Below are 27,531 nucleotides of genomic sequence, written 5' to 3' on the forward strand. Positions count from 1 at the left end.
ATGAATATGATCACTACCTGAAGTAAGAGAAAACATTTAATGTAGCGAAAGATTATAGGGTCTCCTGGAAAAACACTGATCAACACTTTGGTTCCTACCCTGTCACAATAAGGCCTCCAATAGGGATCCGATTGGAATTCTAACTCCTCATTTTATGAACGCCTGCCTGGCTTTTTCCATTCGTTGTCATGTCAAACAACACCGTATTCAAAGTGCCCACTAGAACATTCCAACTATAGAATCATTCTATTTCCATGATTCCAACATTTCATCCAAGTTAGTATTTTTTTAGTTTGTTGTGCGTGACCTCAGGGTGGCAACACATTCGTGGGGATTTCTCCATTCTGGTGGTTTTAAACGATTCAAAACAAATGTCAACCAGACGTTGATCTCATTTCAGATCATTACCGCCGGGCAAAGGCTGCACAATATGGGCAGATATTATAGGCCTGATTTGTAACAAAATATTGCAATTTAACTTGAAATGTAGATGAAAACACATAGGTCCCATTTACCTGCTGCCACCCCCGGGTCATACAACAGGTGTACATGGTATGTGTGTATTTATAAATGACCTGCTGCCACCCCCGGGTCATACAACAGGTGTACATGGTATGTGTGTATTTATAAATGACCTGCTGCCACCCCCGGGTCATACAACAGGTGTACATGGTATGTACATATTTATAAATGACCTGCTGCCACCCCAGGGTCATACAACAGGTGTACATGGTATGTACAAATTTATAAATGACCTGCTGCCACCCCAGGGTCATACAACAGGTGTACATGGTATGTGCATATTTATAAATGACCTGCTGCCACCCCAGGGTCATACAACAGGTGTACATGGTATGTACATATTTATAAATGACCTGCTGCCACCCCAGGGTCATACAACAGGTGTACATGGTATGTGCATATTTATAAATGACCTGCTGCCACCCCAGGGTCATACAACAGGTGTACATGGTATGTGCATATTTATAAATGACCTGCTGCCACCCCAGGGTCATACAACAGGTGTACATGGTATGTGTGTATTTATAAATGACCTGCTGCCACCCCAGGGTCATACAACAGGTGTACATGGTATGTGCATATTTATAAATTACCTCTTATACAAAGTTAGTACATTCAGACAGTAATACAGTATATAACAGTGGATATGAATGTATGTATAATATACTCACAATCACAGTGTAAGTTTGGCAAACTGATGTTCAAACTCACATCAATCTTCCCACCACTGTTCTTATCAGGGTCATCCACATAGAGCTCATTAACACTGGGAGAAGATGAGAGAGAGAGAGAGACAGACAGACAGAGACAGAGACAGACAGAGAGAGAGACACAGAGACAGAGACACAGAGAGAGAGACAGAGAGACACAGAGAGAGAGACACAGAGACAGAGACACAGAGAGAGAGACAGAGAGAGAGAGACAGAGACAGAGACACAGAGAGAGAGACACAGAGAGAGAGAGAGAGAGAGACACAGAGAGAGAGACACAGAGACAGAGACACAGAGAGAGAGACAGAGAGAGAGAGAGACAGAGAGACACAGAGAGAGAGAGAGAGAGAGAGAGAGAGAGAGACACAGAGAGAGAGACACAGAGACAGAGACACAGAGAGAGAGACAGAGAGAGAGAGAGACAGAGACAGAGACACAGAGAGAGAGAGAGAGAGAGAGAGAGACAGAGAGACACAGAGAGAGAGAGAGAGAGAGAGAGAGAGAGAGACACAGAGAGAGAGACACAGAGACAGAGACACAGAGAGAGAGACAGAGAGAGAGAGACACAGAGACAGACACAGAGAGAGAGACAGAGAGAGACACAGAGAGAGAGACAGAGAGAGACACAGAGAGAGAGACAGAATGGTTAGATACACCTGTAGATAATTTAAACAAGCATTCCAGTTATAGAACAAGGAGCATCTTTCAAGGAACACATTAAGTGGGAGAGATTAACCATCATTAGTTAGAGAACCCTTTAAATGTTCTGATTCACCCCCAGCTGTCACAATGTATCCACAATGTTCTGATTCACCCCCAGCTGTCACAATGTTCTGATTCACCCCCAGCTGTCACAATGTATCCACAATGTTCTGATTCACCCCCAGCTGTCACAATGTATCCACAATGTTCTGATTCACCCCCAGCTGTCACAATGTTCTGATTCACCCCCAGCTGTCACAATGTATCCACAATGTTCTGATTCACCCCCAGCTGTCACAATGTTCTGATTCACCCCCAGCTGTCACAATGTATCCACAATGTTCTGATTCACCCCCAGCTGTCACAATGTTCTGATTCACCCCCAGCTGTCACAATGTATCCACAATGTTCTGATTCACCCCCAGCTGTCACAATGTATCCACAATGTTCTGATTCACCCCCAGCTGTCACAATGTACTGATTCACCCCCAGCTGTCACAATGTTCTGATTCACCCCCAGCTGTCACAATGTTCTGATTCACCCCCAGCTGTCACAATGTTCTGATTCACCCCCAGCTGTCACAATGTTCTGATTCACCCCCAGCTGTCACAATGTACTGATTCACCCCCAGCTGTCACAATGTACTGATTCACCCCCAGCTGTCACAATGTTCTGATTCACCCCCAGCTGTCACAATGTTCTGATTCACCCCCAGCTGTCACAATGTTCTGATTCACCCCCAGCTGTCACAATGTTCTGATTCACCCCCAGCTGTCACAATGTACCCACAATATTCTGATTCACCCCCAGCTGTCACAATGTACTGATTCACCCCCAGCTGTCACAATGTACCCACAATATTCTGATTCACCCCCAGCTGTCACAATGTATCCACAATGTTCTGATTCACCCCCAGCTGTCACAATGTACCCACAATATTCTGATTCACCCCCAGCTGTCACAATGTTCTGATTCACCCCCAGCTGTCACAATGTACCCACAATATTCTGATTCACCCCCAGCTGTCACAATGTATCCACAATGTTCTGATTCACCCCCAGCTGTCACAATGTACTGATTCACCCCCAGCTGTCACAATGTTCTGATTCACCCCCAGCTGTCACAATGTTCTGATTCACCCCCAGCTGTCACAATGTTCTGATTCACCCCCAGCTGTCACAATGTTCTGATTCACCCCCAGCTGTCACAATGTACCCACAATATTCTGATTCACCCCCAGCTGTCACAATGTTCTGATTCACCCCCAGCTGTCACAATGTTCTGATTCACCCCCAGCTGTCACAATGTTCTGATTCACCCCCAGCTGTCACAATGTACTGATTCACCCCCAGCTGTCACAATGTTCCGATTCACCCCCAGCTGTCACAATGTACTGATTCACCCCCAGCTGTCACAATGTTCCGATTCACCCCCAGCTGTCACAATGTTCTGATTCACCCCCAGCTGTCACAATGTTCTGATTCACCCCCAGCTGTCACAATGTACCCACAATATTCTGATTCACCCCCAGCTGTCACAATGTTCTGATTAACCCCCAGCTGTCACAATGTTCTGATTCACCCCCAGCTGTCACAATGTTCTGATTCACCCCCAGCTGTCACAATGTTCCGATTCACCCCCAGCTGTCACAATGTTCTGATTCACCCCCAGCTGTCACAATGTTCTGATTCACCCCCAGCTGTCACAATGTTCTGATTCACCCCCAGCTGTCACAATGTACTGATTCACCCCCAGCTGTCACAATATTCTGATTCACCCCCAGCTGTCACAATGTTCTGATTCACCCCCAGCTGTCACAATGTTCTGATTCACCCCCAGCTGTCACAATGTTCTGATTCACCCCCAGCTGTCACAATGTTCTGATTCACCCCCAGCTGTCACAATGTACCCACAATGTTCCTCTCCCTGCTAATTATGAGAAAAGTACATTGGTGCCTCTTTGTCATCTAATTTCCTTCCACTCCTTCCCCTGCCCTCCACCTCTCCTACAGCCCAGCGTAAATAAGCTGTCCTCCTCTCCACTCCTCCCCCTGCTCCTCTCACTCAGCACAGGAGAAGCTGTACACCCCTTCCTCCCCCAATCTCAAGCTGACTCATGCATACAGCCTAATATCCTGGTCAGATGTCTCCATGTTGGTAACGGCACCAGACGCGTCAACAAAGCATCATAATGAACACCAGACATCCTCATTCTTGACCAACACTCTTGTTACGTTTCTGTCTTTGTTGCGTCTAACAGAAAAGGAAATAATTAGATTTTGGGCATTCTTTTTTTACATTTCACGTGTGAAGCCCAGAGGGAGAGGATAGATGAAGTCCCTAACCAACACTGATTGGTCCAGCATTGTAAGGATAGATGAAGTCCCTAACCAACACTGATTGGTCCAGCATTGTAAGGATAGATGAAGTCCCTAACCAACACTGATTGGTCCAGCATTGTAAGGATAGATGAAGTCCCTAACCAACACTGATTGGTCCAGCATTGTAAGGATAGATGAAGTCCCTAAACAACACTGATTGGTCCAGCATTGTAAGGATAGATGAAGTCCCTAACCAACACTGATTGGTCCAGCATTGTAAGGATAGATGAAGTCCCTAACCAACACTGATTGGTCCAGCATTGTAAGGATAGATGAAGTCCCTAACCAACACTGATTGGTCCAGCATTGTAAGGATAGATGAAGTCCCTAAACCAACACTGATTGGTCCAGCATTGTAAGGATAGATTAAGTCCCTAATCAACATTGTAAATGGTAAAACTCTTACTTCTATAATGTATTTTCTGTTGTGTGTATGGACCCCAGGAGCTATCAACTAGATGTCGTCATGGCAACGGGGATCCATATAACAAATACAGGATGAAGTCCCTAACTAATTGATTTGGAGTCAGATATGTTGGCGTCACCGTAATAGTTAAAGGGTTTAGGATAACCAAGTACAAGTCCACCATGGACTCCACATCTAGCTCACTAGCTTTAAGCACCAGCTGTCAGAGCAGCTCACAGATCACTGCACCTGTACATAGCCCATCTGTAAATAGCCCATCCAACTACCTCATCCCCATACTGTTATTTATTTATCTTGCTCCTTTGCACCCCAGTATCTCTACTTGCACATTCATCTTCTGCACATCCTACCATTACAGTGTTTAATTGCTATATTGTATTAACTTCGCCACTAGGGCCTATTCATTGCCTTACCTCCCTTATCCTACCTCATTTGCACACACTGTATATAGACTTTCTCTATTGTGTTATTGACTGTACTTTTGTTTATTCCATGTGTAACTGTGTTGTTTCTGTCGAACTGCTTTGCTTTATCTTGGCCAGGTCGCAGTTGTAAATGAGAACTTGTTCTCAACTAGCCTACCTGGTTAAATAAAGGTGAAATAAAACATTTTTTTAAAAATCAACAGAGTTGAGTGGAGACGAGTGTGTGGACTGTATCTCAGACTACACGGAGTGAAGGTAACCTGACCCAAGATCTGTGGTTAAGACAGGAGATACGGTGATGTACTGTACTTACAGTTGACTGGCTATGAATGATGTCTGTTCACACATCTGAGGGTATTTCTATGTCTGTGTGTTTTAGGGGAAAACCCCCAGATATGAAGACCAAGAGCCAGAACAATAAAGAGACTTTTATTCACTTCCAGTGAATGTCTCTGGGTTTTAAACCACAGGAAATAATGTGTCAGGTACTTTTAGTATTTAATGTGTCAGTGGAGGTAGAGGTGGTGTGTGTGTGTGTGTGTGTGTGTGTGTGTGTGTGTGTGTGTGTGTGTGTGTGTGTGTGTGTGTGTGTGTGTGTGTGTGTGTGTGTGTGTGTACTTACATTTCAGTGGCTATGAATCCCTTCAGCTCTGAGAGAAACAGGAACAACATGAAGATACAGCAGATGATGGACACTGTGGAGGAGAGGAGAGGAGGAGAAGAGAGAGAGGGGAGGAGAGGGGAGGAGAGATAGGAGAGGAGAGGGGCAGGGAGGGGAGGAGCGGGGAGGAGAAAGGAGAGAGGGGAGGAGAGAGAGGAGAGGAGAGAGGAGAGGAGAGGGGAGAGAGGAGAGGAGAGGGGAGAGAGGAGAGGGGAGGGGAGAGAGGAGAGGAAAGGAGAGAGAGGAGAGGAGAGGGGAGGGGCGAGAGGGGAGGGGCGAGAGGGGAGGGGCGAGAGGGGAGGGGCGAGAGGGGAGGGGCGAGAGGGGAGGGGCGAGAGGGGAGGGGCGAGAGGGGAGGGGCGAGAGGAGAGGGGCGAGAGGAGAGGGGCGAGAGGAGAGGGGCGAGAGGAGAGGGGCGAGAGGGGAGGGGCGAGAGGGGAGGGGCGAGAGGGGAGGGGCGAGAGGGGAGGGGCGAGAGGGGAGGGGCGAGAGGGGAGGGGCGAAAGGGGAGGGGCGAGAGGGGAGAGGGGAGGGGCGAGAGGCGAGAGGGGAGGGGCGAGAGGCGAGAGGGGAGGGGCGAGAGGCGAGAGGGGAGGGGCGAGAGGGGAGGGGAGAGAGGGGAGGGGCGAGAGGGGAGGGGCGAGAGGGGAGGGGCGAGAGGGGAGGGGCGAGAGGGGAGGGGCGAGAGGGGAGAGGAGGGGACATAGACAGTTAGATTTGTTTACTGAGCGGTACACACTGATATTAAACCAAATAAAGGATATTGGGCTGAGACACACCCCATTATGGGCTGCAGTCCATCAGCCCAAAACTCCTAGAACCTTCTAAAGCTTCCATAATATACTAGAGAATAACCCTCAAAATAGCAGTAGTTTCTAGCCTTGGCCGTAGTCCATTCCCAACGATCAGTAGTTTCTAGCCTTGGCCGTAGTCCATTACCAACGAGCAGTAGTCCATTACCAACGAGCAGTAGTTTCTAGTCTTGGCAGTAGTCCAATCCCAACGAGCAGTAGTTTCTAGTCTTGGCAATAGTCCATTCCCAACGAGCAGTAGTCCATTCCCAACGAGCAGTAGTTTCTAGCCTTGGCCGTAGTCCATTCCCAACGAGCAGTAGTTTCTAGCCTTGGCCGTAGTCCAATACCAACGAGCAGTAGATTCTAGCCTTGGCCGTAGTCCAATACCAACGAGCAGTAGTTTCTAGCCTTGGCCGTAGTCCATTCCCAACGAGCAGTAGTTTCTAGCCTTGGCCGTAGTCCAATACCAACGAGCAGTAGATTCTAGTCTTGGCAATAGTCCATTCCCAACGAGCAGTAGATTCTAGTCTTGGCAATAGTCCATTACCAACGAGCAGTAGATTCTAGTCTTGGCAGTAGTCCAATCCCAACGAGCAGTAGTTTCTAGTCTTGGCAATAGTCCATTACCAACGAGCAGTAGTCCATTCCCAACGAGCAGTAGTTTCTAGCCTTGGCCGTAGTCCATTCCCAACGAGCAGTAGTTTCTAGCCTTGGCCGTAGTCCAATACCAACGAGCAGTAGATTCTAGTCTTGGCAATAGTCCATTCCCAACGAGCAGTAGTTTCTAGCCTTGGCCGTAGTCCAATACCAACGAGCAGTAGATTCTAGTCTTGGCCGTAGTCCATTACCAACGAGCAGTAGATTCTAGCCTTGGTCGTAGTCCATTACTAAGCTTGGGTGGTATACCGTAAACTTGGAAATTTGGAAAAAGCCACAGGACAGTTTTGTTTATACAGTCAAATTATTTATGTATTTTTTTTAATCCAATCTGAATATTTGTAGCTAATTTAAGTAAAAACCTGCAGTCAACTTGTGCAATACGTTAGGAGATCAAGAAGATCACGTTCTATATCTCACCGGTCACATTGCTCGACAATATGAAGCTCACCGTAGTTTCCCAGAACAGTTGAGTCAAATGCAATCCACCACTAAATGCAATCCACCACTAAATGCAATCCACCACTAAATGCAATCCACCACTAAATGCAATCCACCACTAAATGCAATCCACCACTAAATGCAATCCACCATTAAATGCAATTCCCTACTAAATGCAATTCCCTACTAAATGCAATCCACCACTAAATGTAATTCCCTACTAAATGCAATCCACCACTAAATGCAATCCACCACTAAGTGTAATTCCCTACTAAATGCAATGCACCACTAAATGCAATCCACCACTAAATGCAATCCACCACTAAATGCAATCCACCACTAAATGCAATCCACCATTAAATGCAATTCCCTACTAAATGCAATCCACCACTAAATGCAATCCACCACTAAATGCAATCCACCACTAAGTGTAATTCCCTACTAAATCCAATCCACCACTAAATGCAATCCACCACTAAGTGTAATTCCCTACTAAATGTAATCCACTACTAAATGCAATCCACCACTAAATGTAATCCACTACTAAATGCAATCCACCACTAAGTGTAATTCCCTACTAAATGCAATCCACCACTAAGTGTAATTCCCTACTAAATGTAATCCACTACTAAATGCAATCCACCACTAAGTGTAATTCCCTACTAAATGTAATCCACCACTAAGTGTAATTCCCTACTAAATGCAATCCACCACTAAGTGTAATTCCCTACTAAATGTAATCCACTACTAAATGCAATCCACCACTAAGTGTAATTCCCTACTAAATGTAATCCACTACTAAATGCAATCCACCACTAAGTGTAATTCCCTACTAAATGTAATCCACCACTAAGTGTAATTCCCTACTAAATGCAATCTACTACTAAGTGTAAATCCCTACTAAATGCAATCCACCACTAAGTGTAATTCCCTACTAAATGTAATCCACTACTAAATGCAATCCACCACTAAGTGTAATTCCCTACTAAATGTAATCCACCACTAAGTGTAATTCCCTACTAAATGTAATCCACCACTAAGTGTAATTCCCTACTAAATGCAATCTACTACTAAATGTTTGCCATCAGATATCTTATAACGACATTCTGCCAGAAGTCAAATGTCTCTGGATGAGTAATCTGTAGTTGCTATTTTTCCCTGCTCTTCCTCCTCTGTTCTCCCCCCTCTGCTCTGTGTACACATGCTGCTCTTCCTCCCCTGTTCTTCCCCCCTCTGCTCTGTGTACACATGCTGCTCTTCCTCCCCTGTTCTTCCCCCCTCTGCTCTGTGTACACATGCTGCTCTTCCTCCCCTGTTCTTCCCCCCTCTGCTCTGTGTACACATGCTGCTCTTCCTCCCCTGTTCTTCCCCCCTCTGCTCTGTGTACACATGCTGCTCTTCCTCCCCTGTTCTTCCCCCCTCTGCTCTGTGTACACATGCTGCTCTTCCTCCTCTGTTCTTCCCCCCTCTGCTCTGTGTACACATGCTGCTCTTCCTCCCCTGTTCTTCCCCCCTCTGCTCTGTGTACACATGATGCTCTTCCTCCCCTGTTCTTCCCCCCTCTGCTCTGTGTACACATGCTGCTCTTCCTCCCCTGTTCTTCCCCCCTCTGCTCTGTGTACACATGCTGCTCTTCCTCCCCTGTTCTTCCCCCCTCTGCTCTGTGTACACATGATGCTCTTCCTCCCCTGTTCTTCCCCCCTCTGCTCTGTGTACAGATGATGCTCTTCCTCCCCTGTTCTTCCCCCCTCTGCTCTGTGTACACATGCTGCTCTTCCTCCCCTGTTCTTCCCCCCTCTGCTCTGTGTACACATGCTGCTCTTCCTCCCCTGTTCTTCCCCCCTCTGCTCTGTGTACACATGCTGCTACCTCACATGCTGCTGTCAGTCTGTTATATCTGGTGTCAATCTCCTGTCTTATCAGGTGTCCTGTGTGAATTTAAGTAAGTACTAATTCCCCCTCTCTGTCCCTCCCCTCCCGGAGGACCTGAGCACTAGGACCATGCCTCAGGACTACCTGGCCTGATGACTCCTTGCTGTCCCCAGTCCACCTGGCCGTGCTGCTGCTCCAGTTTCAACTGTTCTGCCTGCGGCTATGGAACCCTGACCTGTTCACCGGACGTGCTACCTGTCCCAGACCTGCTGTTTTCAACTCTCTAGAGACAGCAGGAGCAGTAGAGATACTCTGAATGATCGGCTATGAAAAGCTAACTGACATTTACTCCTGAGGTGCTGACCTGTTGCACCCTCTACAACTACTGTGATTATTATTATTTGACCCTGATGGTCATCTATGAACGATTGAACATCTTGGCCATGTTCTGTTATAATCTCCACCCGGCACAGCCAGAAGAGGACTGGCCACCCCTCCTAGCCTGGTTCCTCTCTAGGTTTCTTCCTAGGTTTTGGCCTTTCTAGGGAGTTTTTCCTAGCCACCGTGCTTCTACACCTGCATTGCTTGCTGTTTGGGGTTTTAGGCTGGGTTTCTGTACAGCACTTTGAGATATCAGCTGTTGTACGAAGGGCTTTATAAATGAAAATGAATGTCAAAGTTCTCCCTCGATGTCATCAGGGATGGGCCAATGATGAATCGATTCCAGTAATGATTAGGTAACAAACAAAACAACCACATAGCTGATCTCCTAGTAATCCCCGTGTTTAATCACTGTCAGGCGCCTGACACACAGTGACAGCCCGGTGATGAAACAGGAAAACAACATGACAGAACAAAGAAACTAAAAGATTCCACCGGATACCAGAGGACTGACAGATACAGAACACCTGAGGGCTGAGGAGGCGGGCCACAGCTAATCATTAGCATTCTCTGACACACGGTTACGTTTCACCTGAGTAATGACAGGTATCCTCCTAGCCAGTGGTGAACGTGTGTTTTCAAAAAGGAAGTTCAGGAGGCACGTTCCCACTCACAGGTGTCCTGTTACAACATTTTCAGATGTTCAATTACAAAAAATTTATATTTTACGCCCAACGTTTTATTAAAATTATTTAAGAGAAAAATTGACTCCCCCCCCCCCCCCCCCCATTCTCCCTAGAGATGACTGGGCAGGACGCTAGATACTTCTAGTGTGTGCAGAATCGTCAGTGAAGTAAGCATGTTGGAATTACCCAAAGGGGTGGGCCCCATTGAACTTCAGTTATATTAAAAAAACACAAACATTTGCCTCCACCTTATTTTCAAATTGTGTAGAATTGCAGGAAATTTGCGATATATATATTTATTTTTTATCTTCTCTCTGGCCCATGGTAAAATGTGTATAATTGCAGGAAACTAAACATTTCTCTCTTCGCTGTCACGAGGGGGGGGGGGGGGGCAGCTAAATGTTTCTCTTGCAAGGTGGTGGGGGGGTTTGGATGTGGCAATAAAAAAATATATATTATTTATTTAACCAGGCAAGTCAGTTAAGAATTTGTTCTTATTTACAATGACGGCCTACACCGGGCCAAACCCGGACGACGCTGGGCCAATTGTTAGCCGCCCTATGGGACTCCCAATCACAGCCGGTGGTGATACAAACTGGATTGGAAACTGGTAGTGACGCCTCTAGCACTGAAATGCAGTGCCTAAGACCGCTGCGCCACCCGGGAGCCCACTGAGAGGCAGTGCCTTAGACCGCTGCGCCACCCGGGAGCCCACTGAGAGGCAGTGCCTTAGACCGCTGCGCCACCCGGGAGCCCACTGAGAGGCAGTGCCTTAGACCGCTGCGCCACCCGGGAGCCCACTGAGAGGCAGTGCCTTAGACCGCTGCGCCACCCGGGAGCCCACTGAGAGGCAGTGCCTTAGACCGCTGCTCCACCCAGGAGCCCACTGAGAGGCAGTGCCTTAGACCGCTGCTCCACCCGGGAGCCCACTGAGAGGCAGTGCCTTAGACCGCTGTGCCACCCGGGAGCCCACTGAGAGGCAGTGCCTTAGACCGCTGCGCCACCCGGGAGCCCACTGAGAGGCAGTGCCTAAGACCCCTGCACCACCCGGGAGCCCACTGAGAGGCAGTGCCTTAGACCGCTGCGCCACCAGGGAGCCCACTGAGAGGCAGTGCCTTAGACCGCTGCGCCACCCGGGAGCCCACTGAGAGGCAGTGCCTTAGACCGCTGTGCCACCCGGGAGCCCACTGAGAGGCAGTGCCTTAGACCGCTGCTCCACCCGGGAGCCCACTGAGAGGCAGTGCCTTAGACCGCTGTGCCACCCGGGAGCCCACTGAGAGGCAGTGCCTTAGACCGCTGCGCCACCCGGGAGCCCACTGAGAGGCAGTGCCTAAGACCCCTGCACCACCCGGGAGCCCACTGAGAGGCAGTGCCTTAGACCGCTGCGCCACCCGGGAGCCCACTGAGAGGCAGTGCCTTAGACCGCTGCGCCACCCGGGAGCCCACTGAGAGGCAGTGCCTTAGACCGCTGCGCCACCCGGGAGCCCACTGAGAGGCAGTGCCTTAGACCGCTGCGCCACCCGGGAGCCCACTGAGAGGCAGTGCCTTAGACCGCTGCGCCACCCGGGAGCCCACTGAGAGGCAGTGCCTTAGACCACTGCTCCACCCGGGAGCCCACTGAGAGGCAGTGCCTTAGACCGCTGCGCCACCCGGGAGCCACAGCGGCCCCTCTATTGTTGAAGGTCCACACAGCGTTTGATTTGATTTTAGCTGCCAGTGAGGGGCAGGAAGTGTACCTAGATGACCTATGCAGAAGAATAGATAGATTTAGAATTAGGCATAAATATATTATCATGCTAGATTGCAAAAATCTGTTTCTGGTGTTTGAAAAAATGCTAAATTCGCTAACTTCCAGAGGGTGGCCACCCCCCTTCATCCCCACGTACTTCATGCCACCTCTAAAACAATGGGTGCATGACGCCACTGCACCTACCTAATGGAGAAGTACCTGGAGTATGACAGTAGCTTTACGATGACAGGTACATACCTGCACTCTGACAGGTACATACCTGCACTCTGACAGGTACATACCTGCACTCTGACAGGTACATACCTGCACTCTGACAGGTACATACCTGCACTCTGACAGGTACATACCTGCACTCTGACAGGTACATACCTGCACTCTGACAGGTACATACCTGCACTCTGACAGGTACATACCTGCACTCTGACAGGTACATACCTGCACTCTGACAGGTACATACCTGCACTCTGACAGGTACATACCTGCACTCTGACAGGTGAGTAGACCAGCTGAACCATGAGGTGACAGGTACATACCTGCACTCTGACAGGTGAGTAGACCAGCTGAACCATGAGGTGACAGGTACATACCTGCACTCTGACAGGTGAGTAGACCAGCTGAACCATGAGGTGACAGGTACATACCTGCACTCTGACAGGTGAGTAGACCAGCTGAACCATGAGGTGACAGGTACATACCTGCACTCTGACAGGTGAGTTGACCAGCTGAACCATGAGGTGTGTGTGTGTGTGTGTGTGTGTGTGTGTGTGTGTGTGTGTGGAGGTCTACTCACCCACAGCTCCTGTGTACGTGGGCTGGGTCAGGTCTTTGGGGACTTTCCTGTAGATATCCAACCTAAATGGTTGGAGAAAGAAAGAGGGAGCGATTATAAAAACAAAAACAGCAATGAACGGGGTTCACAAGATGACAGAAAGGACCAGATCAATTGGATAATAAAGCGAGTACTCTATCATGTAGGACCTATCTTCCTTTAGGTGCAATCAGTGAAAGCATGACCATGATTCTCTCTCAATACCACAAGGACGACGCGACTGAAGTTTAGTCTCGTGCTGTCGGTTGTTTATCTTGGAATGCAGCAGGGAATCATTCTTAAAAAGCATTACTTATTTAGTTTATATATAAATAATATGAAATAGGTCTATCTTCTGTATACCCACCCGTACCTTGTCACAACTGAATGCCTCAAACGCAATAAGAAGGAAAGAAATTGTACAAATTAACTTTTAAAAAGGCACACCTGTTAATTGAAATACATTCCAGGTGACTACCTCGTGAAGCTGGTTGAGAGAATGCCAAGAGTGTGAAAAGTTATCATCAAGGCAAAGGGTGGCTACTTTGAAGAATCTCAAATATATTTTGATTTGTTTAACACTTTTTTGATTACTACATGATTCCATATGTGTTATTTCATAGTTTTGATGTCTTCACTATTATTCTACAATGTAGAAAACAGTAAAAATAAAGAAAAACCCTGGAACGAGTTGGTGTGTCCAAACTTTTGACTGGTACTGAATATATATGATGACTGCACAAACGTTAGGACTTCTGGGGTCCCATTTTCCCAGATTTTATTTTTTTTTTTCCCCTTTTCTCAAAACCATTAAAATCTCTAAATACTAAATCTGGATGAATCTGAGTTATGGTTCATCAGGAGAAGAAGAGTACAGGTGGTTTTAAGCGTTACATATGGAAAAGACAGTTGTTAATAGCTCCCTTGTTTTTAAATAGATCAAAATCACATGCAGTGTGGTTCATCTAAGGGATGTCCATGATGGAGATGACAAGTGGATTTGATTGAAGTGGATTTACAGTGGTTTAAATGGACACGTAAAAAAAAAAAATGATTTTTGATTTGTCAATAACTCAGCTATGTTGAGCAATCCCTTAGTTTTTCTCAGAACTAAGTTACGACATGGGCCGACATGGCCGAAAATGGTCATTTAGACAACACTTCTGGTTCAAAATGTGGATATGATGATTTAAGTGAGACTGCTTATAACAGCGCCACCTATAGGCCAATCGGTGCCATTCTGTTTAACCAAGTTACTCTTAGCATCGAGTTACTGTGTACCAAATTTAGACAAAAAGTGACCAACCTATGATTGAGTTTGACAAAGTTATTTGAAATTGAGAGAGACAGAGAAACAGGAGAGAAGAGAGAGGGGGGGGTGATTCTGAGCACATTTTGCTCCCAGAATGCTTTGCAGCATTACTGAAGAGCAGCGGAATGTTAGCTCTGAAACACAGCCATGACAAACAGGCCCAGGCAGCCTCACACATTCCTGAAATCTGACCCCAGCAATGACCTATTAACCCCCAACACACCGACAGCCACATGGAAAAGCACACAAGACACACCAAACTTCTGAACACACACACATCATTCAGCATTTGCCTCAATGTACAGGAAGACGTGTCTAGTTGGGTCAGAATTGGCCTCATTGTACAGGAAGACGTGTCTAGTTGGGGTCAGAATTGGCCTCATTGTACAGGAAGACGTGTCTAGTTGGGGTCAGAATTGGCCTCATTGTACAGGAAGACGTGTCTAGTTGGGGTCAGAATTGGCCTTATTGTACAGGAAGACGTGTCTAGTTGGGTCAGAATTGGCCTCATTGTACAGGAAGACGTGTCTAGTTGGGTCAGAATTGGCCTCATTGTACAGGAAGATGTGATGGTTGCTAATTTGCTACTAAAACTAAAGTCAATGACACATCAGGACAGTGTGTGTGTTGTGTGATACCTCTGTATAAGTGGACATCAGGACGGTGTGTTCTAGATTACTACAGGACCAGGAAACACTGCTCTAGGACTACTACAGGACCCAGGAAACACTGCTCTAGGACTACAACAGGACCCAGGAAACACTGCTCTAGGACTACTACAGGACCCAGGAAACACTGCTCTAGGACTACTACAGGACCCAGGAAACACTGCTCTAGGACTACTACAGGACCCAGGAAACACTGCTCTAGGACTACTACAGGACCCAGGATACACTGCTCTAGGACTACTACAGGACCAGGAAACACTGCTCTAGGACTACAACAGGACCCAGGAAACACTGCTCTAGGACTACTACAGGACCCAGGAAACACTGCTCTAGGACTACTACAGGACCCAGGATACACTGCTCTAGGACTACTACAGGACCAGGAAACACTGCTCTAGGACTACTACAGGACCCAGGAAACACTGCTCTAGGACTACTACAGGACCCAGGAAACACTGCTCTAGGACTACTACAGGACCCAGGAAACACTGCTCTAGGACTACTACAGGACCCAGGAAACACTGCTCTAGGACTACTACAGGACCCAGGAAACACTGCTCTAGGACTACTACAGTACCCAGGAAACACTGCTCTAGGACCAGGAAACACTGCTCTAGGACTACTACAGGACCCAGGAAACACTGCTCTAGGACTACTACAGGACCCAGGAAACACTGCTCTAGGACTACTACAGGACCCAGGAAACACTGCTCTAGGACTACTACAGGACCCAGGAAACACTGCTCTAGGACCAGGAAACACTGCTCTAGGACTACTACAGGACCCAGGAAACACTGCTCTAGGACTACTACAGTACCCAGGAAACACTGCTCTAGGACTACTACAGGACCCAGTAAACACTGTTCTAGGACCAGGAAACACTGCTCTAGGACTACTACAGGACCCAGGAGACACTGCTCTAGGACTACTACAGGACCCAGGAAACACTGCTCTAGGACTACTACAGAACCCAGGAGACACTGCTCTAGGACTACTACAGGACCCAGGAAACACTGCTCTAGGACTACTACAGGACCCAGGAAACACTGCTCTAGGACCAGGAAACACTGCTCTAGGACTACTACAGGACCCAGGAGACACTGCTCTAGGACTACTACAGGACCCAGGAGACACTGCTCTAGGACTACTACAGGACCCAGGAAACACTGCTCTAGGACTACTACAGGACCCAGGAGACACTGCTCTAGGACTACTACAGGACCCAGGAAACACTGCTCTAGGACTACTACAGGACCCAGGAAACACTGCTCTAGGACTACTACAGGACCCAGGAAACACTGCTCTAGGACCAGGAAACACTGCTCTAGGACTACTACAGGACCCAGGAGACACTGCTCTAGGACTACTAAAGGACCCAGGAGACACTGCTCTAGGACTACTACAGTACCCAGGAAACACTGCTCTAGGACTACTACAGGACCCAGGAAACACTGCTCTAGGACCAGGAAACACTGCTCTAGGACTACTACAGGACCCAGGAAACACTGCTCTAGGACCAGGAAACACTGCTCTAGGACTACTACAGGACCCAGGAGACACTGCTCTAGGACTACTAAAGGACCCAGGAGACACTGCTCTAGGACTACTACAGTACCCAGGAAACACTGCTCTAGGACTACTACAGGACCCAGGAAACACTGCTCTAGGACCAGGAAACACTGCTCTAGGACTACTACAGGACCCAGGAGACACTGCTCTAGGACTACTACAGGACCCAGGAAACACTGCTCTAGGACTACTACAGGACCCAGGAGACACTGCTCTAGGACTACTACAGGACCCAGGAAACACTGCTCTAGGACTACTACAGGACCAGGATACACTGCTCTAGGACTACTACAGGACCAGGATACACTGCTCTAGGACTACTACAGGACCCAGGAAACACTGCTCTAGGACTACTACAGGACCCAGGAAACACTGCTCTAGGACTACTACAGGACCCAGGAAACACTGCTCTAGGACTACTACAGGACCAGGATACACTGCTCTAGGACTACTACAGGACCCAGGAAACACTGCTCTAGGACTACTACAGGACCCAGGAAACACTGCTCTAGGACTACTACAGGACCCAGGAAACACTGCTCTAGGACTACTACAGGACCCAGGAAACACTGCTCTAGGACTACTACAGGACCCAGGAAACACTGCTCTAGGACATTATTGTTCAGTATAGATAATAAACGGTGTAGGTGTATTTTTCCTACGGCAGTTGCGCCACCGTCTCGGCAGGTTACATCAGGAGGCTACCACAGAGGCTACAGTATCCGCTCCACACCGCCCCCGTGTGGCCTGTTGCTTCTTACCACTATCCAGGCCAAGTAGCCCACGTCCTTAAATGCACACCGCCCCCGTGTGGCCTGTTGCTTCTTACCACTATCCAGGCCAAGTAGCCCACGTCCTTAAATGCACACCGCCCCTGTATGGCCTGTTGCTTCTTACCACTATCCAGGCCAAGTAGCCCACGTCCTTAAATGCACACCGCCCCCGTATGGCCTGTTACTTCTTACCACTATCCAGGCCAAGTAGCCCACGTCCTTAAATGCACACCGCCCCCGTGTGGCCTGTTGCTTCTTACCACTATCCAGGCCAAGTAGCCCACGTCCTTAAATGCACACCGCCCCCGTGTGGCCTGTTGCTTCTTACCACTATCCTGGCCAAGTTGCCCACGTCCTTAAATGCACACCGCCCCCGTGTGGCCTGTTACTTCTTACCACTATCCAGGCCAAGTAGCCCACGTCCTTAAATGCACACCGCCCCCGTGTGGCCTGTTACTTCTTACCACTATCCAGGCCAAGTAGCCCACGTCCTTAAATGCACACCGCCCCCGTATGGCCTGTTGCTTCTTACCACTATCCAGGCCAAGTTGCCCACGTCCTTAAATGCACACCGCCCCCGTATGGCCTGTTACTTCTTACCACTATCCAGGCCAAGTAGCCCACGTCCTTAAATGCACACCGCCCCCGTATGGCCTGTTACTTCTTACCACTATCCAGGCCAAGTAGCCCACGTCCTTAAATGCACACCGCCCCCGTGTGGCCTGTTGCTTCTTACCACTATCCAGGCCAAGTAGCCCACGTCCTTAAATGCACACCGCCCCCGTGTGGCCTGTTGCTTCTTACCACTATCCTGGCCAAGTTGCCCACGTCCTTAAATGCACACCGCCCCCGTGTGGCCTGTTACTTCTTACCACTATCCAGGCCAAGTAGCCCACGTCCTTAAATGCACACCGCCCCCGTGTGGCCTGTTACTTCTTACCACTATCCAGGCCAAGTAGCCCACGTCCTTAAATGCACACCGCCCCCGTGTGGCCTGTTGCTTCTTACCACTATCCAGGCCAAGTAGCCCACGTCCTTAAATGCACACCGCCCCCGTGTGGCCTGTTGCTTCTTACCACTATCCAGGCCAAGTTGCCCACGTCCTTAAATGCACACCGCCCCCGTGTGGCCTGTTACTTCTTACCACTATCCAGGCCAAGTTGCCCACGTCCTTAAATGCACACCGCCCCCGTGTGGCCTGTTACTTCTTACCACTATCCAGGCCAAGTAGCCCACGTCCTTAAATGCACACCGCCCCCGTGTGGCCTGTTGCTTCTTACCACTATCCAGGCCAAGTAGCCCACGTCCTTAAATGCACACCGCCCCCGTGTGGCCTGTTGCTTCTTACCACTATCCAGGCCAAGTAGCCCACGTCCTTAAATGCACACCGCCCCCGTGTGGCCTGTTGCTTCTTACCACTATCCAGGCCAAGTTGCCCACGTCCTTAAATGCACACCGCCCCCGTATGGCCTGTTGCTTCTTACCACTATCCAGGCCAAGTAGCCCACGTCCTTAAATGCACACCGCCCCCGTGTGGCCTGTTGCTTCTTACCACTATCCAGGCCAAGTAGCCCACGTCCTTAAATGCACACCGCCCCCGTATGGCCTGTTGCTTCTTACCACTATCCAGGCCAAGTTGCCCACGTCCTTAAATGCACACCGCCCCCGTGTGGCCTGTTGCTTCTTACCACTATCCAGGCCAAGTAGCCCACGTCCTTAAATGCACACCGCCCCCGTGTGGCCTGTTGCTTCTTACCACTATCCAGGCCAAGTTGCCCACGTCCTTAAATGCACACCGCCCCCGTATGGCCTGTTGCTTCTTACCACTATCCAGGCCAAGTAGCCCACGTCCTTAAATGCACACCGCCCCCGTATGGCCTGTTGCTTCTTACCACTATCCAGGCCAAGTAGCCCACGTCCTTAAATGCACACCGCCCCCGTATGGCCTGTTACTTCTTACCACTATCCAGGCCAAGTTGCCCACGTCCTTAAATGCACACCGCCCCCGTGTGGCCTGTTGCTTCTTACCACTATCCAGGCCAAGTAGCCCACGTCCTTAAATGCACACCGCCCCCGTGTGGCCTGTTGCTTCTTACCACTATCCAGGCCAAGTTGCCCACGTCCTTAAATGCACACCGCCCCCGTATGGCCTGTTGCTTCTTACCACTATCCAGGCCAAGTAGCCCACGTCCTTAAATGCACACCGCCCCCGTATGGCCTGTTGCTTCTTACCACTATCCAGGCCAAGTAGCCCACGTCCTTAAATGCACACCGCCCCCGTATGGCCTGTTGCTTCTTACCACTATCCAGGCCAAGTAGCCCACGTCCTTAAATGCACACCGCCCCCGTATGGCCTGTTGCTTCTTACCACTATCCAGGCCAAGTAGCCCACGTCCTTAAATGCACACCGCCCCCGTGTGGCCTGTTGCTTCTTACCACTATCCAGGCCAAGTAGCCCACGTCCTTAAATGCACACCGCCCCCGTGTGGCCTGTTGCTTCTTACCACTATCCAGGCCAAGTAGCCCACGTCCTTAAATGCACACCGCCCCCGTGTGGCCTGTTGCTTCTTACCACTATCCAGGCCAAGTAGCCCACGTCCTTAAATGCACACCGCCCCCGTGTGGCCTGTTGCTTCTTACCACTATCCAGGCCAAGTAGCCCACGTCCTTAAATGCACACCGCCCCCGTATGGCCTGTTGCTTCTTACCACTATCCAGGCCAAGTAGCCCACGTCCTTAAATGCACACCGCCCCCGTATGGCCTGTTGCTTCTTACCACTATCCAGGCCAAGTAGCCCACGTCCTTAAATGCACACCGCCCCCGTGTGGCCTGTTGCTTCTTACCACTATCCAGGCCAAGTTGCCCACGTCCTTAAATGCACACCGCCCCCGTGTGGCCTGTTGCTTCTTACCACTATCCAGGCCAAGTAGCCCACGTCCTTAAATGCACACCGCCCCCGTGTGGCCTGTTGCTTCTTACCACTATCCAGGCCAAGTTGCCCACGTCCTTAAATGCACACCGCCCCCGTGTGGCCTGTTGCTTCTTACCACTATCCAGGCCAAGTAGCCCACGTCCTTAAATGCACACCGCCCCCGTGTGGCCTGTTGCTTCTTACCACTATCCAGGCCAAGTTGCCCACGTCCTTAAATGCACACCGCCCCCGTGTGGCCTGTTGCTTCTTACCACTATCCAGGCCAAGTTGCCCACGTCCTTAAATGCACACCGCCCCCGTGTGGCCTGTTGCTTCTTACCACTATCCAGGCCAAGTAGCCCACGTCCTTAAATGCACACCGCCCCCGTGTGGCCTGTTGCTTCTTACCACTATCCAGGCCAAGTTGCCCACGTCCTTAAATGCACACCGCCTCCGTGTGGCCTGTTGCTTCTTACCACTATCCAGGCCAAGTAGCCCACGTCCTTAAATGCACACCGCCCCCGTGTGGCCTGTTGCTTCTTACCACTATCCAGGCCAAGTAGCCCACGTCCTTAAATGCACACCGCCCCCGTGTGGCCTGTTGCTTCTTACCACTATCCTGGCCAAGTAGCCCACGTCCTTAAATGCACACCGCCCCCGTGTGGCCTGTTGCTTCTTACCACTATCCAGGCCAAGTAGCCCACGTCCTTAAATGCACACCGCCCCCGTATGGCCTGTTGCTTCTTACCACTATCCTGGCCAAGTAGCCCACGTCCTTAATATGTTCACATTCCAAAAAAAGGTCTTTCGAACTTTAGATCATTGTCGACTCATAGTAAACTCTGATCTTCCCCTGTGTTTGGGTGTTGTCTAAAATGCCTCTCTTCCCTACAGCAGTGGTTCCCAGCTCCAGTCCTCCAGTACGCCCTACAGTACACGTTTCTATTGTAGCCCTTGATGAACTCACCTGATTCGACTCAGAGAGCCTAAATGATTAGTTAGCAAGTAGAATCAGGTGTGTTTGTCGAGGGCTACAACAAACTGCACTGCTGGTAGTACTGGAGGACTGGAGTAGGGAACCACGGGGGGCCCAGGGCCCTGGTCAAAAGTAGTGCACTATGTAGGGAATAGGGTTCTGGTCAAAAGTAGTGCACTATGTAGGGAATAGGGCTCTGGTCAACAGTGGTGCTCTATATAGGGAATAGGGCCCTGGTCAACAGTGGTGCACTATATAGGGAATAGGGCCCTGGTCAAAAGTAGTGCACTTTGTAGGGAATAGAGTGTCATTTTTGACGATACCAGTATCAGAGACAGATCCATAATGAGGCGTCTCACAGGAAGGTCAGTGTTTGAGGTAGGACTATCTTGACGCCACACAGCAGGTTCTAAAGTACACATGAACTTACCAGGGTCTTGTGTCGAGTAGAATGATTATCTTGATTCAACATTACACAACTAGAAGCCGTTCTTACAGCTCAGGCAAGTCCCAGCCCTGATGACAAGCAGTGTGCAAACAATGGCTGTGTGATTTGGAACAGTATACCCAGCCTGGTCTCAGAACATTTCGTATTATTCCGTACATAAATCTGAACCACTACTTTTACTCTATGTAATGTTTCTTATAGTATGTATTAATTTATGGATGTCCATCTATTTCGTATAATATGTTACGATTTGGAAAAAAGTACTATAGGTTATGAATTTGCAAAATGTATGATATTTTACGAATTCTAGCTAGGTGGCTAACGTTAGCTAGGCTAGGGGTTAGCCAACATGCTAACTAGTTGCAAAGTAGCTAAAAAGTAGTAAGTAGATGAAAAGTTGGTCAAATGATAAAGTTGTCCGTGAGGAGATTCGAACTTGCAACCTATGGATTGCTAGACGTTCACGTTATATGCCCACTCATCCACCACGATCAACCACCCTACTTTCGTTTTTGCCTTAAGTAACTATCGCTCTTATGGAACCATACCAAACGTAACATACACTATATATACACAAAAGTATTTGGACACCACTTCAAATGAGTGGATTTGGCTATTTAAAAAAATCTAACACAGCCATGCAATCTCCATAGACAAACATTGGCAGTAGAATGGCCTTACTGAAGAGCTCAGTGACTTTCAACGTGACACCGTCACAGGATGCCACCTTTCCAACAAGTCAGTTGGTCAAATTTCTGCCCTGATAGAGCTGCCCCGGTCAACTGTAAGTGCTGTTAATGTGAAGTGGAAACGTCTAGGAACAACAACGGCTCAGCCACGTAGTGGTAGGCCACAAAAGCTCACAGAGCGGAACTGTCGAATGCTGAAGCACGTAGCGCGTAAAAAATTGTTTGTCCTCGGTTGAAACACTCACTACCGAGTTCCAAACTGCCTCTGGAAGCAACATCAGCACAATAACGGTTTGTCGGGAGCTTTGATTCATCACGCTTCACCATCTGGCATTCCGACGGACAAATCTGGGTTTGGTGGATGCCAGGAGAACGCTACCTGCCCCAATGCATAGTGCCAACGGTAACGTTTGGTGGAGGAGGAATAATGGTCTGGGGCTGTTTTTCATGGTTCGGGCCCCTTAGTTCCAGTGAAGGGAAATCTTAACGATACAGAATACAATGACATTCTAGACAATTCTGTGCTTCCAACTTTGTGGCAACAGTTTGGGGAAGGCTCTTTCCTGTTTCAGCATGACAATGCCCCCGTGCGAGGTCCATACAGAAATGATTTGTTGAGATCGGTGTGGAAGAACTTGACTGGCTTGACTAAACCCCTAAACTTGACCTCAACCCCTTCAAACACCTTCGGGATAAATTGGAACGCCGACTGCGAGCCAGGCCTAATCGCCCAACATCAGTGCCCGACCTCACTAATGCTCATGGCTGAATGGAAGCAAGTCCCAGCAGCAATGTTCCAACATCTAGTGGAAAGTCTACCCAGAAGAGTGGAGGCTGTTATAGCAGCAAAGGGGGGGGGACCAACTCCATATTAATGCCAATGATTTTGGAATGAGATGTTTGACGATCAGGTGTCCACATACTTTTGGTCATGTAGTGTATCATACCAATTTAAGTGTCCCAGATTTACTTTTACTATGTTGGCGCAACTTTTACTTGGGTTGTGCCGTGGCGGAGATATTTGTGGGCTATACTCGGCCTTGTCTCAGGATGGTAAGTTGGTGGTTGAAGATATCCCTCTAGTGGTGTGGGGGCTGTGCTTTGGCAAAGTGGGTGGGGAAAAGTATATCCTTCCTGTTTGGCCCTGTCCGGGGGTATCATCGGATGGGGCCACAGTGTCTCCTGACCCCTCCTGTCTCAGCCTCCAGTATTTATGCTGCAGTAGTTTATGTGTCGGGGGGCTAGGGTCAGTTGGTTATATCTGGAGTACTTCTCCTGTCTTATCTGGTGTCCTGTGTGAATTTAAGTATGCTCTCTCGAAATCTCTCTTTCTCTCTCTCGGAGGACCTGAGCCCTAGGACCATGCATCAGGACTACTAAGCATGATGACTCCTTGCTGTCCCCAGTCCACCTCGCCGTGCTGCTGCTCCAGTTTCAACTGTTCTGCCTGCGGCTATGGAACCCTGACCTGTTCACCGGACGTGATACCTGTCCCAGACCTGCTGTTTTCAACTCTCTAGAGACAGCAGGAGCGGTAGAGATACTCTGAATGATCGGCTATGAAAAGCCAACTGACATTTACTCCTGAGGTGCTGACCTGTTGCACCCTCGACAACCACTGTGATTATTATTATTTGACCATGCTGGTCATCTATGAACATTTGAACATCTTGGCCATGTTCTGTTATAATCTCCACCCGGCACAGACAGAAGAGGACTGGCCACCACTCATAGCCTGGTTCCTCTCTAGGTTTCTTCCTAGGTTTTGGCCATTCTAGGGAGTTTTTCCTAGCCACCGTGCTTCTACACCTGCATCGCTTGCAGTTTGGGGTTTTAGGCTGGGTTTCTGTACAGCACTTTGAGATATCAGTTGATGTAAGAAGGGCTATATAAATAAATGTATTTGATTTTGATTTGATGTTACGTCTAGTCTGAGACCAGCCTGGTATAACGTGTATATCAGGGTGTGTGCCCGCAGTCTCTTGGAGCTGTAGGTCCAACAGAATGAACCAGTACTCTACATCCTACAGATGAGTCCTCATCATCTCTCCTTCATGCACCGAAGTAGAATCATAATATAGGTAATGACAGAAACAATGGCTGATATTAATGGACCAACAAAAGGAAAAAAGTATTTGGATATTTACAAAATAAATAACATATTGCATAAATAACACAATGTAAGAAAACAATAGCCTATAATTTAACGTATGTGTAATGTAATAGCCTATTAGATTTTATTTCACAATGAAAAGTTTAGGTGCCTTCATTAGTGTCTTTTCAGAATGATAGCCTGTTAGCCTAGATGCTAAATAGTTCGTCTGAATGGGCATCTCTTCAGGCAAAGCGGGTATACTTTTCGGACACTACTGACGCGATAAAATTGCAGCTGCCCGCAGATACAATATAATACCTGGTGTAGCAACAATCATACCGCTAACAAGTTGGCTAGCAAACTTTGAACAAGAGGGTAGCAGGGGATTCTCTCCACACAGAGAAAATATATATATATTACGAGTGTAATTTAAGCCTGCGAATTGTGAACCAAAATCCTTTACTCACCTCCTCACATCGAAAACCATGATGTTTGCACGTTTTAGATGAGTATATTAAAACAATTCAGTTAACGGAAAATCAGCACAGATTTCTAGATTTCTCTACAATCCTACCGGTTGTTCATCGTTACCGGGTTGACGTCAGTTTAGGACGCTTTGCAAAATCCTATTGGTTGAATTCACTTCCTGGTTGAAAGATTCTCTTTCCGTTCTTTTAAATTAAACCAGACCGTAGAACTGTGTTAGAATACTCATACTAACCGTACTATTTGTGGCGTGATTGGGTATATAGTATGATTATTGGTCATAGTATGGATATAGTTAGTATGCCAAAAGTTCCCTGATGTCGTACTAAAATCGCCAAAATATGAAGTATACGCGCAGAGGACACTATTTCCATGCGTTAGGGCCCATAATGCACTTCTTCAGGAAATTGACGTGGCTTCACATCGTTTGCAAATTTGAAGAAAATGGCGGAAAATTATGCAGCCCAAGTCCGACGAGAGCGGATACAAATTAATTGCTTTAACTAATTATGACAAATGTTAAGAACATGTTTAGCAATGTAATACACTAATGACTTTTCAAAAAAAGTCACTTACACTTTATGTTGGCTGACAATTTGTTAGTTACGCTATCCTTACAGCAGAATGTACTGGTATGTTAGCTATTGTTAGTTACCTAGCGGTAGTTGGTTACTAATACATCGAACTTGCCAGGTAGTATATTAACTATAATCTAACTATCCAAAGTTTATTGACTTGATTATTCACATCATTTTTAACTAAACGGTATAGTCGTTGTGCGTTCTCAATGGACATTGTTAATTCTGTCTATCCCGATTTCAGAAAACTCTCCTCTGAGTGCCAGAACATAGAATAACTGATGAATTTACAAACGCTCAACACCAGTTGAATATGGCCGGTGTCAGTAAAGTCGCAAAAAGAATTTATGAAGACACCCGAAATCGTAAAATGTCTAGGTTGCATAGCAACAGAATCAACTTCTGGTAGACAGGCTAAACGCTAGTATGCTCAACTGAAAGAATACTGATTGTTTACAGTGTACTACAATTAACTAATAGTATATACTATGCAGTATGTACTCATTAAGTATGTAGTAAAAAGTATGTGTATTCGAACACAGCTAGCAAAGGACTGAAATGTTTGCCTGCCTGGTGAAGGTCTGTACTAAATCCAGAGATACGGAAGTCCAGAGAGGACAAATTAATACATATTCTTTTCCCCTCATGTCGAGATCACAACTTATTTATCTCATGATCAAATCAAATTGTATTTGTTACATGCGCCGATTACAACAGGTGTAGGTAGACCTCACCGTGAAATGCTTACAAGCCCTTTAAACCAACAATGCCGTTTTAAGAAAATAGAGTTAAGAAAATATTTACTAGATAAACCTATAGTAAAAAATAAAATAACAACAATGAGACTATATATAGGGGGTACAGGTGAGTCGAGGTAATTTGTACATGTAGGTAGGGGTAAAGTGACTGCATAGATAATAAACAGTGTAAAAACAAGGGGAGGGGGGGTCAATGTAAATAGTCCGGGCGGACATTTAATTAATTGTTCAGCAGTCTTATGGCTTGGGGCTAGAAGCTGTTAAGGAGCCTTTTGGACTGAGACTTGGCGCGGTACCGCTTCCTGTAGTGGAGAAAAAGTACTAAATTGTCATACTTGAATTAAAGTAAAGATTCCTTAATAGAAAATGACTCAAGTAAAAGTGAAAGTCACCCAGTAAAATACTACTTGAGTAAAAGTCTAAAAGTATTTGGTTTTAAAGTATCAAAAGTAAATGGAATTGCTAAAATGTACTTAAGTATCAAAAGTAAAATTTTTAACCATTTCAAATTCCTTATATTAAGCAAAGCAGACTGCATCATTATTTTTATTGACGGATAGCCAGGGTCACACTCAAACACAAATTATTTACAAACAAAGCATTTGTGTTTAGTGAGTCCGCCAGATCAGAGACAGTAGGGATGACCAGGGATGTTCTCTTGATAAGTGTGTGAATTGGACCATTTTCCTGTCAAAATGGACTTTCGGGTTTCAGGGAAATTGTATGGAGTAAAAAGTATATTATTTTCTTTAGGAATGTAGTGAAGTAAAAGTTGTCAAAAATATCAATAGTAAAGTACAGATACCCCAAAAAACGACTTAAGTAGTACTTTAAAGTATTTTTACTTAAGTACTTTACACCAGTGACCAGGCGGTGATGCAACCGGTCAGGATTCTCTCAATGGTGAAGCTGTAGAACCTTTAGAGGATCTGGGGACCCATGCCAAAACTTTTCAGTCTCCTGAGGTGGAATAGGTGTTGTCGTGCCCTCTTCACAACTGTCTTGATGTGTTTGGACCATGATAGTTTGTTGGTGATGTGGACACCAAG

General features: G+C 47.6%; 1 protein-coding gene across 1 annotated transcript; it reads right to left on the reverse strand.

The window, feature by feature from the left end:
* Positions 1-734: 734 nt before the first annotated feature.
* Positions 735-25,532, reverse strand: LOC129858550 (endoplasmic reticulum-Golgi intermediate compartment protein 1-like). Its single transcript, XM_055927870.1, has 4 exons — positions 25,128-25,532; positions 13,201-13,262; positions 5,791-5,863; positions 735-1,288 (listed from the first exon to the last, which is right to left on the reverse strand). Exons 1-4 carry the CDS (start codon positions 25,145-25,147, stop codon positions 1,138-1,140), a joined length of 306 nt encoding a protein of 101 aa, XP_055783845.1. The 5' UTR covers positions 25,148-25,532; the 3' UTR covers positions 735-1,137.
* Positions 25,533-27,531: the final 1,999 nt, after the last annotated feature.

This window comes from Salvelinus fontinalis, chromosome 6 (assembly GCF_029448725.1).
Source record: "Salvelinus fontinalis isolate EN_2023a chromosome 6, ASM2944872v1, whole genome shotgun sequence".
Classification (NCBI taxonomy): domain Eukaryota; kingdom Metazoa; phylum Chordata; class Actinopteri; order Salmoniformes; family Salmonidae; genus Salvelinus; species Salvelinus fontinalis.

Bases quoted from the DNA above. Each gene is read 5' to 3' on its own strand.
- LOC129858550 (XM_055927870.1), bottom strand. From the start codon at position 25,147: ATGGTTTTCGATGTGAGGAG. The intron at 5,864-13,200 runs GTGAGTAGACCT...TCTCCTCCACAG, and splicing joins CACGTACACAGGAGCTGTGG to TGTCCATCATCTGCTGTATC. The intron at 1,289-5,790 runs GTAAGTACACAC...ATCTTCTCCCAG, and splicing joins GGATTCATAGCCACTGAAAT to TGTTAATGAGCTCTATGTGG.